The sequence below is a fragment of the Canis lupus genome, chromosome 29 (genome assembly GCF_048164855.1).
Source record: "Canis lupus baileyi chromosome 29, mCanLup2.hap1, whole genome shotgun sequence".
Classification (NCBI taxonomy): domain Eukaryota; kingdom Metazoa; phylum Chordata; class Mammalia; order Carnivora; family Canidae; genus Canis; species Canis lupus.
This window is the reverse complement of record NC_132866.1, coordinates 45,491-61,143: the sequence shown is the minus strand read 5'-3', so window position 1 is coordinate 61,143 and position 15,653 is coordinate 45,491. Positions and strand designations below refer to the sequence as shown.

At 45.4% G+C, this 15,653-nt stretch overlaps 1 protein-coding gene across 2 annotated transcripts in view; it reads left to right on the top strand.

The window, feature by feature from the left end:
* The window catches only part of LOC140620645 (cytochrome P450 2C23-like), a 34,106-nt gene extending 27,850 nt beyond the window's left edge, over nucleotides 1-6,256 (top strand). For both annotated transcript variants that reach the window (XM_072804760.1, XM_072804761.1), the window contains 2 exons: nucleotides 3,473-3,614; nucleotides 4,077-6,256. In XM_072804760.1, the coding sequence (XP_072660861.1) occupies nucleotides 3,473-3,614; nucleotides 4,077-4,264 (330 nt within the window). In that variant the 3' untranslated portion in view covers nucleotides 4,265-6,256. The remainder of the gene's footprint in view (nucleotides 1-3,472; nucleotides 3,615-4,076) is intronic.
* Nucleotides 6,257-15,653: the final 9,397 nt, after the last annotated feature.

Below are 15,653 nucleotides of genomic sequence, written 5' to 3'. Positions count from 1 at the left end.
CATTGTGGTTTTGATTTGTATTTCCCTGATGGCAAGTGATGCAGAGCATTTTCTCATATGCATGTTGGCCATGTCTATGTCTTCCTCTGTGAGATTTCTCTTCATGTCTTTTGCCCATTTCATGATTGGATTGTTTGTTTCTTTGGTGTTGAGTTTAATAAGTTCTTTATAGATCTTGGAAACTAGCCCTTTATCTGATATGTCATTTGCAAATATCTTCTCCCATTCTGTAGGTTGTCTTTGAGTTTTGTTGACTGTATCCTTTGCTGTGCAAAAGCTTCTTATCTTGATGAAGTCCCAATAGTTCATTTTTGCTTTTGTTTCTTTTGCCTTCGTGGATGTATCTTGCAAGAAGTTACTGTGGCTGAGTTCAAAAAGGGTGTTGCCTGTGTTCTTCTCTAGGATTTTGATGGAATCTTGTCTCACATTTAGATCTTTCATCCATTTTGAGTTTATCTTTGTGTATGGTGAAAGAGAGTGGTCTAGTTTCATTCTTCTGCATGTGGATGTCCAATTTTCCCAGCACCATTTATTGAAGAGACTGTCTTTCTTCCAATGGATAGTCTTTCCTCCTTTATCGAATATTAGTTGACCTGAACTATGTTTTCTATGGAACACAACAAGAAGATCCTAGATTCATATAGAATGGAAACATGCCAAGAAAAGTCATATACATTTTTAAAAGGTGAGTGATAATATTAAATTAATGTCAGTGGATATTGTGATTGTTTCAAATAGTGGGGATTCCCCCCAGGGAACAGAGTAGGGAGCCTAGAAAGAGACCTAGACAGGTGTGTGTGATGAGGGGATATTGTAAATTAGGGACAGAAAAGACTGTTCAGTAAATGACGATAGAAAAAAATCCCTATGAAGTCCCTACCTCAAACCACAGAAAAGGTATTTCTGGAAATATTGAGCACTTTCATGCAAGAAGTAAATTAATTGGGGATCCCTAGGTGGCTCAGTGGTTTGGCGCCTGCCTTTGGCCCAGGGCCTGATCCTGGACTCCTGGGATCGAGTTCCACGTCGGGCTTCCTGCATGGAGCCTGCTTCTCCCTCTGCCTCTCTCTCCCTCTCTCTCTGTGTCTATCATGAATAAATAAATAAATAAAATCTAAAAAAAAAAGAAGTAAATTAATTCATTTATAATAACAGGAGAATATTTTTATGATATTGGGGCAGGAAAATTCTTCTCAAACGCAATGGAAATGGCACAATCTTGAAGAAAAGCATGGCCAAATGTGATTTCATTAAAAGGGAAAATGTTCTGTAGAACAAACACAACACAAGGCCAGAGCTAAGCTAAAGATCATGAACAAATACCTGTAGTGCATATAACTGATAAATAAATAACTGCTAAATTATGTAAAGAACTCCCCAAATCATAAGGAAATAAAACACAGAACAAAGAACAAATGAACAAAAGATAAAACTAAGAGAATCACAGACCAGAACACCTAGAAAGTCAATATGTGTATGGAAAGATATTCAAGCAAACTAGCAAGTGCAAATTAAAACTGTAATTATAGTCTATAATACTCTAGGTAACTTAAAAAAATTTTATTACCAAGTACTGGTAAAAACGTGGGTGACTCACATGGATAGAGGCTTTGAGAGATCCTAGCAGCTAGGGGCCAGAGATTTGAGCCCCATGGGCAAGAACGGTGTACTGGTCCATGTGGGGCAGCAGCTAGACCTGACCCCAGCATGAAGACCATGCGCTCTATGAGACCCAGAAAATTCCTCTCACAAGCCAACAAGCACAATGGAGAATCATCACTGCCAAGGATTCTGGGTAAGGACAAAGCCCAGTCCTATGCCATGCCTAGGTTTAGACACAAAAGTTTCACTGCTATTAGGGGGCAGAATTCACAAACCAAACAGTGAATACACACACACACACACACACGTGCGCGCACGCACACACATCCTGTACACAAGTGTCTCCAGCAGCATTCTTTATGGCAGCCAAAAAAATGGCAACAACTCGAATGTCCAAAACTCACAAATAGATTAAAAAGAAGTCTATCTGTACAATGGAGTATTATTCAGTCATAAAAAGAAATGATGTACCAATTCATTTTACAACACATGTAAACCTTAAAAGTAATATGCTAAATGAGAAAAACAAGATCAAAGGATGTGTTTTGTATGATCCCATTTATATGAAATGTCCAGATTAGGAAATCCTTTGAGCCAGATATTAGACTAGTGTTTATCAGGTTTGGGAGTCAAAGGGAATGGGGAATGACTACTAATGCAGTATGGGGGTTTCTTTGGTGTGAATAAAATGTTTAAAAGTAGGCAATGGTTACACAACTGTGGATATGCTAAAACCACTGCACTGTATGCTTTAAAGGATTAAATTTTATGATATGTAACTTATATCCCAATAAAGCTGTTATTTAAATACATAAGCAGTTGTTTTAAATGTTAAAGGATAATAGTTGGACTAAACAGCATAATGGATCTATTATGCACAGCTGAAGTGAGAAATAAAGTGCTGACGGATCTGGGGAAGATTATCAAGGATCCACTGCAGGGAAATAAAGAGAAATAAGATAGGAGAGACAGAGTCTGAGACAGGGAGACGGGAAAGGCAAATTGCAACATGATGATGAGATTTACAAAATAAAGAATAAAGAGAAGGTAGAAAAGACAATACTTAAAAAGAAAGCATATTTTGTGACTTACATTTTTTTTCAAAAAACAGGCCTACACCTCATCCTCACTTGCATAGCCATCAAATTCACAGTCCTCATCACTTCATGTTTCTTCAAGCTCAGGCTCCTCCTAAAGTGTTGTGTTTTACAATTGCATGTTTACATACACAATCTGCACCATCATATGTTCACATCTTCCCTCAGCAAAATATAAGTATCATCTACTCAGCTGCGATGGTTTTCTTTATGAACCACAATGGTCTTCTCTTTCTGTTCTGTCCTCATTGTTTTGCTCCCGTTTGTAACCCCTTAATAAACAATTCTGCTTTTCATTAAAAAGTATCAGACAGAAAATTTCTTGGATTTACCACTGCTGTAGACAGGTTCACAAAATTTCCCTCTCTCAGTAGTTTTTTTCTGTTATCATTTTTCAAGCTTTGCGCTGGCTCTGGGAACCAGCTCCTGTGAGGGTGAAGGCAGATCCAAGGATGTGTGTCTTAGAGTCTGTGTTTACGTGGTGGCAAAGGCGGGAACCCCGAGGGTCTATTTCATATTCACGCCCTGGATCAGAGAGTCCTACCCATTTGCTTGGACACTTCAGCATCAACTGCCACCTGACTCCCCCAGTGTGTCATGTGTCCCTGAACTATTCCTCCTGCAGATGCAGGGAAAGCCGCAGATCCAGTGTCATGATGGAGCCATTCCCCACAGAGTCACCTGCGTCACTTGTCATCCCACCTTCCACCAACTGACACTGGGCTCTCTGGAAAGAAGTGCCTCAGTTAACCATCAGATTTTCTTGGTTTTAGGGCACAACTGTGTTCCCATTGCTCTCCTCTGTTTTGTACGACAGTAAAGAGTTTACGAACCCACAAAGGTTTGATCCGAACCATTTTCTGGATGAAAATGGCAGCTTTCAGAAGAGTGACTTCTTCGTGCCTTTCTCTATTGGTAAATAAAACTCCACATTTCCGGCCATCTATCAATTTAATTCATTAAAATGGAATCACAGATAAATCAATTCAGTATATTTTAAAATATAGTTTGTAATAAAATGATTGTGGAAATGATTGTGAAATGATTTTCACTTGCCCCTGAAATACATGGCCATCTACAATAAAAACAATGTAAAAATCGAATTTTTCTTGTGCGCATGTGAAAATAATCTCTAGATGATGAAAGAGGCCACCCTCCAGCTCAACATGAACTTTTCTGAAAATGGTATTTCTGTCACTTCCCTCTGGTACCTGGAGATGATCACTGGGAGGCTTCCCATCCTGTCATCCTGACAGGTGACCAGGTTCCAGCCATCTTTGGAGGGCAAAGAACAAAAAGAACTCTGGACGATAAAATTTCCATTTTCCTTTGTCAGTCTTCACAAAAGTCAATTAATGAAATGATTTTTGCTTCCAGGAAAACGGGCATGTCTTGGAGAAAGTCTTGCTCGAATGGAGGTATTTTTATTCCTGACCACCACTCTGCAGAATTTTACCTTAAAGCCTGCTGTTGATCAAAGGGAGCTGAACATTGACCCTATGTGTAATGGATTATTGAGCATACGTCAGTCTTTCAAGCTCTGCTTCTTACCCAGATTGAAATAAAAGACAAACCAGAGGAAAGCAGAACAGTCTCGGCCCACCTGTGGCCACCAGCATCTCTGGTTAAAATCCCCGCAAGATCTATTTCCTCAACGCGATCAGAACTCACATAGAGTAGATGCCCGCTGGATACTAAGTAAGTGCTGGCGCCAATGACTTCAGTCCTATGTATGACAGGTTTTAACTGGGTGTGACCGTCATCCACAGGCCTTTTTATAACATGGAAGATATTTGCTGGCATGAGTTCCCCTCACTGAACGAGAGCTGTTAGGAAAATATGAGTTCCACTTCCACCAAGCTGTAGAAAGCTCAAGAGTGTTGTCCTCCTGACAAGAAAGAGCCAGACAAAGCACCGGTCAAAGTGGCCTTACCTGAAATCCCAGGCGGGGCAGAACTCTGCAAGGGGGGAGGAGAGGAAGCCGTCACCTGGACAGGGAGAAGTCTGCCCCAATGTTAATGAATTGCCAGAGCCCAAGTCTGGGCAGGAAGAGCTGGGGGGCTTGGACAGGAAAGAGAAGGGGCCTTCATTCGCTCGCCATAAGCTCGCAGGACAGATGGGGTCGGCCGAAGCTGGTGGGGGGGGCGGGGGGCAGCGCTTTCCCTCTCAGCGATGCGGACAGGCCTGAGGGCCTGAGTGCGGGGGGGGGGGGGGGGGGGGGGCCTGGAGAAACCACCACCCACCTGACCTTTGTTCCTCACTGACAAGAAAGCCTTAAGCTGTTGGGGAAGGGCAGGCAAGGACCAGGGCTGCTGGGGACAAACAGGAAGCAAAGTCCTGAGCCCCTGAGGGCAGGTAGGAAGCTCTACCGCAGGCTGAGGGGGATGTGTGAGGCAGACATCCCGCCCCCCCCCCCCCCCCCCCCCCCGCCAGGCAGGCTGGGCAGCAGAGGAGGGCGGGACAGGAGCATCCTGCCCAGGTGCGAGAGCCTGCACAGGGCTGAGGGTCAGCAGGACAGACAGGAGCATCCTGCCCAGGTGCGAGAGCCTGCACAGGGCTGAGGGTCAGCAGGACACAGAGGGTCCCCTGCCCCTCACAGTGAGCCCAGAACCCGTCGGCAGCCATCTGCTGCGCGACAGAGGCAAGAACAATGGAGAAGTGGCTGAAAGCTGAGTGTGGACACCTGGGTTGAGAAAGGCATCCCGGCACCCCAGCCTCTGCCCTGTGCCCAAGGCAGTGAGATGACTCCCTTGGAGAAATGTGAAGTCTTGGCATAAAAGAAGTAATGATAACAACAAATCCCAAATTTAGCTCAACTCTTGTCTGGATTGTTTCAACTTTCCACATCAATGGCCTGACAGAATAACAGTCATGCCGGTTTCCAGGATAATTATGATTTACCTCAGTTTTTCCTGCACCCACATGGTGTTCAGCATTGAATTTTAAAAATTATACACACAAAATAGCAAGGAAAAAAACTACCACAATCAAGAAATGAAGAAATCAATAGGATCAGTTAACAGATGACAGAGATTTTGGATCTCCCAGACGAGGACCTTAAAATCTTCATGATTAGTGTGTTCAAGGAGCTAGTGGAAGGTGGAAAACATGCATGAGAAGATGGAAGAGCAGAGTGATGGGAAGTATAAAAACAGAATCGGGGAAATTGCTAGAAATAAACATCATGACATCAGCAATGAAAACCCTTACATCCAGGATCCCTGGGTGGCACAGAGGTTTGGCGCCTGCCTTTGGCCCAGGGCACGATCCTGGAGACCCGGGATCGAATCCCACATCGGGCTCCCGGTGCATGGAGCCTGCTTCTCCCTCTGCCTATGTCTCTGCCTCTCTCTCTTTCTCTCTCTGTGACTATCATAAATAAATAAAAAAATTAAAAAAAAAAGAAAAAAAGAAAACCCTTATATCCGCATCAGTTGACTCGGTGGAGGAGAGACCTGTGGTTAGTACCTGGTATGCTCTAAGAATACTGGATCCTTTTCACATCCCCATACTTAATGTCTTCATCCTATAACAAAGTCTGATAATGTTCAAGTTAATTTACTAGAATATGGTGTTTTTTTTTTAAATTGTTTTATGACTTTAAAAGCATATGGGGGGCGGTGCCTGGGTGGCTCAGTCGGTTAAGCTCCTGACTCTTGGTTTCAGCTCAGGTCATGATCTCAGGGTCGTGGGAGCGAGCCCCATGTCAGGCTCTGCACTCAGCGGGGAGTCTGCTTCTCCCACCCCCTCTGCCCTCCCCCCACTCGTGTACACACACACTCTCTCAAAATAAATAAAATCTTCAAAAAATAAAGTAAAAGCATACTGATGAAGAAACGGTTCAAGTGGGTCAAAGGTATAAACTTCCAGACATAAAATAAATACATGGTGGGACATAATGTACAGAATGGTGACTGTAGTTAGTAACACCATGTTGCAATAAGACAGATGTCAAAAGTTGTTGTCATTAAAAAAATGAAGTATATGCAGTGAAACTAGTAACTTGGAAGGCCAAAAAAAATGAAACCTAAATTTTGTAAACATGAGTGTATTCAGCCTTCAGAGGGAATCTGAGAACTTACGGTTTCTGCGTACCGTCCTGGATGTCCCCAGCACCACTGTGGCTTGTCTTCATCAGCTCTGTGATGCCGGATTCATACACAGAGCCAAGGCAGAGGCAGATGACAGGTAAAGATGGGATTTTTGAGCTCAGGGGCAGGGGCTAAAGTAGGGGTCAGAGATGAGGGTGAGAGTATAGGGCTGAGGGCAAGACTGAGGTCCGGCTTCAAGGATCCAGGGTTCACCCTAAGAGTTTGGGTTGTGTCCCAGGCTTGTTCTCAAGATGCTCTTTGAGGCCACGTTCCATCGCCCACGCTGCCTGACTCGCTGCACACCCGGTCCCCGCCCGTGATTCCCACACTCTCGGGAGCCAAGCTCACCGAGGACAGAGCAGCACGGAGAACCCCAGGGCTCGGCCACCATGCCTTCTTGTCATGCCCCAGGGAAGCTGCTGGGAATGTCCAACCCTAATCTGAGAAACGAGGGCAAACACCTGGTGAACAGCTGGCGAGCGTCTGCCCAAAGCTCAGGCCGGAGACCTCAAGGCCTCATGGAGAAGCCTGGCACCCCTGCCCCCCTGTGGACGTGCCCTCCGGGCCAGCTGTGCCCTGCCCTGCGGAGGTGGGGACACAGGCTGCCTGGGGTCTTGCTTCCCTGAGCCTCTGCTGTCCTCGGCCGCGGGCACCTGTCTGCCCGTCTGGGGTCTCCCGGGTCATGGCAGGTCTCGCTTCCCCGAGCCTCTGTCCTTGGCCGCGGGCACCTGCCTGCCTGTCTGGGGTCTCCCGGGTTGTGGCAGGTCTCGCTTCCCCGAGCCTCTGCTGTCCTCGGCCGCGGGCACCTGCCTGCCCATCTGGGCCCTTGCGCAGGGCCGCACAGGGGAGGGAGGTTCCCAGGGCGCTGCCAGGGCGGCGGGCACACCGAGGGCAGCCTGGGTCCAGCGCGGCCGCCCCGTGTCTCCCCAGAGCAGGCTCTGGGGAGCCGGGGGGTGACGTCCAGCCTAGGAGCCCGGGGACCCTGCCCAGTGCCCATGTGGAAACAGGCTGTGCGGCCCTTCCCTGGGCATCGGGAATAATGGGGAACACGCCCGCTTGTGGTTCAAGGGCTGAAGAGTGTGGCAGCCGGTGCCTGTCCGGGTCCCCAGCGGGAGCCAGGCCTCTCCGCCACCCTTGCAGAGGGTGGGCAAGCAGCCGAGCAGGGCGCTCGCAGGCACACGGTGTACCTGGCTTCACGCGGTCACACTCGCAGATGCTACACCTGTGCACTTGCTCTGTGGCAAGGCCCCACGGAGCCAGCCTTTGGTCCCATTTTTCCAATAGCAAATGTTCACTTTATGTCTCTGTGTCACATTTTGGTCATTTTCATAGTATTTCAAACTTCCTCATTCTTATATTTCCTTGGTGATCGGTGATCATGTGATCTTTGATGTTACTACTGACCCCCTCCCCTACTCCCCGACACAAGCAGGGGATGGAAAGTCGGCCAGGGGAAGCCCCTACTGTCCCCCTGGGTGTTCACGGAGGAGTCACACGTCTCTCACTTTGAGTCACAAGCTGGAAACGGTTCAGCCGCCCGAGGGAAGCCACCGAGACCGACGCCTCGTGAGCCCAACACCCGGCTTTGGAAGCAGAGGAACCGCCCCTGAAGGAGTGACCCCACGTCACAGGCCTGGAGCCTGGTCACTGGGCCCGAGCAGAGGTGCGAGTGAGGCTCCAGCTTCCGCAGCGCCTCCCTCCTGTCCCCCTTCCACCAGCAGCCTCCCAACTCCCCTCGCTCTACCCCCCCCCCCGCCCCCTCCCGAAGACCCCAGACGCTCCGGGCTGTCATCGCTAATGCTGCACTGGCCTCCCTGGCTCCCTGCCTGTCTCTGCCTCCCCTGCGTCTCTCAACTCCTGCTGCGACTCTAATCCCCGCGGCGGGGCCTTCCGCCCCGCCCCTCCCCTCCCCTCCCCTCCCCTCCCCTCCCCGCCTGGACTCGGCAGTCTCCGCCCCTCCCGGCCCCTCCCGGCCCCTCCCCCGCCCCGCCCTCGGCCCCCTCCCCTCCCCCTCCCCTCCCCCTCCCCCCTCCCCTCCCCTCCCCGCCTGAACTCGGCCGTCTCCGCCCCTCCCGGCCCCTCCTTGCCCATCCCCCGCCCCGCCCCTCCCGGCCCCTCCCCTTCCCGCCCCCGCCCCCCTCCCTGCTGGGACTGGGCAGTCTCTGCCCCTCCCGGCCCCGCCCCTTCCCGCCCCTCCCCGCCCTGCCCCGCCCCGTCCCGCCCCTCCCCTCCCCTCCCCTCCCGGAGCCGGCCGGCCCTCCCCACCCCTCCCCTCCCGGCCCCTCCCCACCCCTCCCCGCCCCGGACTCGGCCGTCTCCGTCCCGCCCCTCCCGGCCCCTCCCCCGCCCCGCCCCTCTTCTCCCGGCCCTTCCCCGCCCTGCCCCGCCCCGTCCCGCCCCTCCCGGCCCCTCCCCCGCCCCGCCCCTCCCCGCCCGGCCCGCCCGGCCCCTCCCCGCCCCTCCCCCCCTCCCGCCGGGACTCGGCCGCCTCCGCTGGGTTCTGCAGGAGCTCCGTTCTCTCTCTGGATCCCTTTGAGTTTAGGGTTCGGAAGGCGGTGCCCCGTCCTCCCCCCGCTCTGCCCCATGCTGCAGCCTGCAGCCGTGTAGCCCCTTACTGTCCCTCTTTCTCTGCTCGCAGAGGTTGCTCATGTTTCCGTGCGCGGAGCTGCCTTGTCCCAGATGCTGGCGAAGGGCACGGGGGCACGCCCCGCAGAGCTTGCGAGGTCACCTGGGTCTGAGCCCAGACCCTGGGAGGGCGAGGACGGCTCGCCGCTGGGGCCTGTCCGCCCGCTTACCTTCGGGGGCCCCACTAACGCGGAAATGCCGCGGGGTGGCCAGGGGCCAAGGACCCCGACGTCGGCGCGGGGACTCTGGTCTCCGACTGGGACCCCAGAAGGCTGAAGGGATACACCTGTGTTGCCTCCGCCATCCCGACCGTGGGGATTTCTTACAGCAGCCGCAGGAAACCAGAGCTCCTCGCACTTCACACCCCGGACTTGTGGCGCGGCTGTTCCCAACCGCGAGCGCTGGTTTCTGCGGAGCCGTCGGATCTTCGGACAAACACACCGTCCTGGTGATGATATTGATCCCGCTGGGTGATTGTGTTGGGGTTGCTGTTTGGGCCCCACTCCGGGGAGGAGAGAGGGTCAGTGCTTTGGCTAGAGTTACCACTTTCTTCTTGACTTGAGTAGGACTTGTTGTCTTGCTTGGGTTTCTTGCTTCCTTTGTTTTGTATTCCTCCCTCCCCCTCGAAAAGAGCTGAGATAGGAGTTTGTGTTCGCGGTTGATTTGGGAAGTGATGGCAAAAAGCAACAATGAAGAAGTGCAGAAAACACGACAGGGGAGGAGGAGAAGCAGGAAAGTATGTGTTGCTGAGCTGGTGACCACTGTGAACAAGCTGACATTCATCCTGTGGGGCATTTTGTAAAAAGCTAGTCCATGTATCTCAGCTGACCCACTGAGGCATGAGAAGCGAGACTCCTTGAACTCCTCATGCAGTGGATGAAGGAGCTCCCTTAGCTTTGGAAAAAACCTCGAGGTTGAATCATGTGGAGACAAGGTGGAGACTTGGGCTGAGGCTCTGTGTGAGAGGGATGATCTCCCCCTCTACAACCAGGCTGAGGGATGTAGCCAAGGGCACCAATGGATCATGCTTGGTGCTGTATAGACACTTCCATACCCCATACTGAGGCTCCTTTTGCTTGACTTTTCAAGGCAGTGGCTGGCAGCAAACTAAAATAAAACATAATAGGATGGTTGGTGTTAAAAGCCACAGTTCCGCTGATTCTAGGGGCCCCAAGACTGTAATTGGCATTTATTATGTCCTCTATGGCTCTTGTAAATTTTATTTTTTACTTTATATTTTTTAATTGAAGTTCGATTTGCCAACATATAGTATAACACCCAGTGCTCATCCTGTCAAGTGCCCCCTTCAATGCCTGTAACCTAGTCACCTCTCCCCTCACCAGCTTCCCTTTCCACTACCCCGTGTTCATTTCCTAGAGTTAGAGGAGTCTCTCATGTTCTGTTTTCCTCACTGATATTTCCCACTCATTTTCTCTCCTTTCCCCTAATATCTTTCACTATTTCTTATACTTAATATCTCTAAAAACTCATACTGTCCCAGAATGCATATATTTACAAATACTAGAACAAAAATTTGTTTAATGTTTCTTTATATTTTTTCTGTATTATCTACTAAATTGTATAGTGTATCATGGTGGCTTTTTCCCCCAATTGCTTGTTGAACTTTTATAATATAAACAGTTCTTCAGGTTATTATCAGGTGTAGTTTTCAGCATTTGCTAGAATTTTACCCACTTAATAAACATGTGGATGACTATTACAGAATTTAAAGTTTTTAAAATTATAGTAACCCAGAGCATGCTAGCACCTGCAAAACTTTAAAGCACATAAATATACTATGACTCATTCATATAACACTGACAATTGGTTGAGCTTAATCTTGTTTGTTAACCCGTGTGTCATTACTCTGTGGAAACTGCAGAGTTCACAAGTCACTGAGCGTCCAGGTTTGAAAATTATATGATTCCTGGAGGGGCTTTCAGCACAATAGTGTGAGGAACTCCACTGACCTGCTCCCTATCCAAACTGTAAAAGTTGTAAAACAAAACAAAACAACCATTTAAAGTCTGAGGAATGTCTATGTCTTCCTCTGTGAGATTTCTGTTCATGTCTTTTGCCCATTTCATGATTGGATTGTTTGTTTCTTTGCTGTTGAGTTTAATAAGTTCTTTATAGATCTTGGAAACTAGCCCTTTATCTGATACGTCATTTGCAAATATCTTCTCCCATTCTGTAGGTTGTCTTTTAGTATTTTTGACTGTATCCTCTGCTGTGAAAAAGCTTCTTATCTTGATGAAGTCCCAATAGTTCATTTTTGCTTTTGTTTCTTTTGCCATGGTAGATGTATCTTGCAAGAAGTTGCTGTGGCCGAGTTCAAAAAGGGTGTTGCCTGTGTTCTCCTCTAGAATTTTGATGGAATCTTGTCTCACGTTTAGATCTTTCATCCATTTTGAATTTATCTTTGTATAAACTCTCTGGTGAAAGAGAGTGGTCTAGTTTCATTCTTCTGCATGTGGATGTCCAATTTTCCCAGCACCATTTGTTGAAGAGACTGTCTTTCTTCCAGTGGATAGTCTTTCCTCCTTTATCGAATATTAGTTGACCGTAAAGTTGAGGGTCCACTTCTGGATTCTCTATTCTGTTCCATTGATCTATGGGCCAACAAGCACATGAGAAAATGCTCCGCATCACTGGCCATCAGGGAAATACAAATCAAAACCACAATGAGATACCACCACACAAGTGAGAATGGGGAAAATTAACAAGGCAGGAAACCACAAATGTTGGAGAGGATGCAGAGAAAAGGGAACCCTCTTACACTGTTGGTGGGAATGTGAAATGGTGCGGCCACTCTGGAAAACTGTGTGGAGATTCCTCAAAGAGTTAAAAGTAGACCTGCCCTATGACCCAGTGCAATTGCTGGGGATTTACCCCAAAGATACAGATGCAATGAAACGCCGGGACACCTGCACCCTGATGTTTATAGCAGCAATGTCCACAATAGCCAAACTGTGGAAGGAGCCTCAGTGTCCATCGAAAGATGAATGGATAAAGAAGATGTGGTTTATGTATACAATGGGATATTACTCAGCCATTAGAAATGACAAATACCCACCATTTGCTTTGACGTGGATGGACCTGGAGGATATTATGCTGAGTGAAATAAGTCAATCAGAGAAGGACAAACATTATATGGTCTCATTCATTTGGGGAATATAAATAATAGTGAAACGGAATAGAGGGGAAGGGAGAAGAAATGGGTAGGAAATAGCAGAAAGGGAGACAGAACATGAAAGACTCCTAACTCTGGGAAACAAACTAGGGGTGGTGGAAGGGGAGGATGGCGGGGGGGTGGGGATGACTGGGTGGTGGGCACTGGGGGACAATTGACGGGATGAGCACTGGGTGTTACTCTGTATGTTGGCAAATTGAACACCAATAAAAAATAAATTTATTATTAAAAAAATAAAAAAATAAAGTCTGAGGAATTAGTTCCAAGGATATATAGTCAGTGAAGACATTTTAACTGGCTAGGAACTCACTGAACTACAATTAAGATAAACACGAAGAAATCCACAGACACATCACTATAAAAATGCTGAATCTTAATGCCAAGGAAGAAATCTTAGGAGAAGGAAAATAGAAAAATGAAACCCTTTATACTTAAAAAGGAAACTTTTTACAATGTAAGGAAACTCCAAAAAGATTAACAATGAACTCAGCAGAAACAATAGAGGTCAGAGGAACTGATATAACATTCAAATTGCTCAAAGGAAAAAACTGTCAACCAAGAATCCTATATCTATCAAAACTATTTTTCAAAAATGAAGATGAAAGAAAGACATGCTCATATAAACAAAACTGAGAAAATTTGTTGCTAGCAGACCTGCTTTACAAGAAATATAAAGAGAAATTATTCAAGATGAAAGTAAATGACCCCAGAGAGTACTTTGAATATATGTCCCCCAAAAGTGGGGACAGGCACTAGGAAAGGTAATTGGAAAACTATAAAAGAAAGTATAAATGAACATTTTTTTCTATTTTCTTCGTTTAACTGATTTAAAAGCACTGTATAAAACAGTATGTATATAATGTATTTTTGGGCCTGTAATGCATGAAAATATATTTGCCTATAGCAGTATAATGGAGGTCAGTGGGAGAGAAGATGTATTGTGATAAGAAAATGCCTCCAGATGGAAAATTGAGTCTCTAAGAATAAATGAAGAGAACCATAAGTAATAAATAAGCGTAATACATAAATCTGTAAGTAAATACTTGCTCTTTTCTCAATGTCTTTAAAAATATAAAGTTATATTATGTAAGAATTATAACAAAACTTTGTTTAGTTTGTAGTATTTATAGATGTAATATGTATTACAATAGTACCTCAAAAAAAAGGGTGAGATGGATATAGAGATATATAGAAATAGTGTTTTTATATATAACTACAACTAAGTAAGTTGGTATGAATCTAAATCTGATCCTGATAAGTTAAGGTGTATACAGTAAACCAAAGATCACTAAGGAAACAGCTATAAAACATAGATAGTGAAAAAAATCAATGAAGTTATGTAAATGCTACATATAAAAACATTATTTTTTTTTTTTGCAAAAGAAAGCAGGAGAGATAGAGGAATGAAAAAAGATATGAGAGGGGATCCCTGGGTGGCTCAGTGTTTCAGTGCCTGCCTTTTTCCCAGGGCGTGATCCTGGAGTCCTGGGATCCAGTCCCGCATCAGGCTCCCGGCATGGAGACTGCTTCTCCCTCTGCCTGTGTCTCTGCATCTCTCTCTCTCTATCATGAGTAAATAAATAAAATCTTTAAAAAAAAGAAAAGAAAAAAGATATGAGAAGCATAGAAAAAAGTAAAATTGCAAGTAAAAACCCAAATATATCAATAAGAACATTAAGTATGAATGGATTAAAGAATCCAATCATAAAGTATAGATTGTCAGACTTGATAAATAACAAGATGTATGTCTATGTTGGATACAGGAGTCATATTTCAGATTCAAAGATAAAATGTATTAAAAAGGTTAGGAAAGTAAATATAACTCGAACAAAAATCCACAAGAATATCATACTAAAGTGGTCATACTAATCTTAGACAGAATAGACTTTAAAACAAAAAAAAAATATTAAGAGATGAAGAGGGTCATTTTATAATGAAAAATTGTCGGGCCATGAGGAAGACGTAGCAATTATAAACATATAGGCACCTAATGACAGAGTACCAAAATACATGTAAGAAAAACGGACAGAAATAAAGGGAGAAATAGAAAATTCAGTGACAATTGTTGGAGACTTCCATACCTCATTAATAATGAATAGAATAACTAGGCAAAAGAATAACCAAAACATAGAGTCAAACAACATTATAAACAAACATGTCCAGAACAATCCATTCATTAAAAGCAGAATAAACATTCTTCTCAACTGCCCATAAACATTCCTCAAGAAAAACTATACACTAAGCCACAAAACAAACCAGAATGTATATAAAATCATAGAAATAATACAAAGCATATTCTCCAATCACAATTAAGTGGTATTCATAATTAAAAACAAAGTAGAAAGGGAAACTCACAAATATTTTGGAAATTAACAAACCTCAAAATTACTATTTGTCAAAGAAATCAAAAAGGAAATTAGAAGGCATACTGAAATATCTGAAAATTAGGATCCAACCTATTAAGATTCATGGGAGGCAACTACAACAGTACTTGGGTGCTAGTTTATTCCAATGAAAGTCTATATGACCAAAGAAAAGAGATTTTGAATTAATAATGGAATCTTCCACCTTAAGACACTTGAAAAAAGAAAAGATATCTGATCAAAAGCAAGTAGAGGATGGAAATAAAGTTTAGAACAAAAGGAAACAAAACAGAGAATAGAAAAACAAAAGAAAAAAAAATCAAAGAATCCAAAAGCAGGTTCTTTGAAAAGATCAACAAAACTGACAAACAATAGGTAAATTGACCAAAAAATAGAGAGAAGACTCAACTTGGTAAAATGAAAGATGAGACACTACTACAGGCCTTACAGAAATTAAACAGTTTTAAAGGAATTATATGAACAATTGACACCCCTAAATTAGATAATTTAGATGACATGGATAAGTTCATAAAATACCTAAAATACCAAAACTGACTTAAGAAAAAACACGTGAATGAATCTGTAACAACCAAAGAGATTGAATTAGTAACTTAAAAGTTCACACCAAGAAATGCCCAGGTCTAGAACTTCACTGATGAATTAGCAAACATTTGAATGTTTG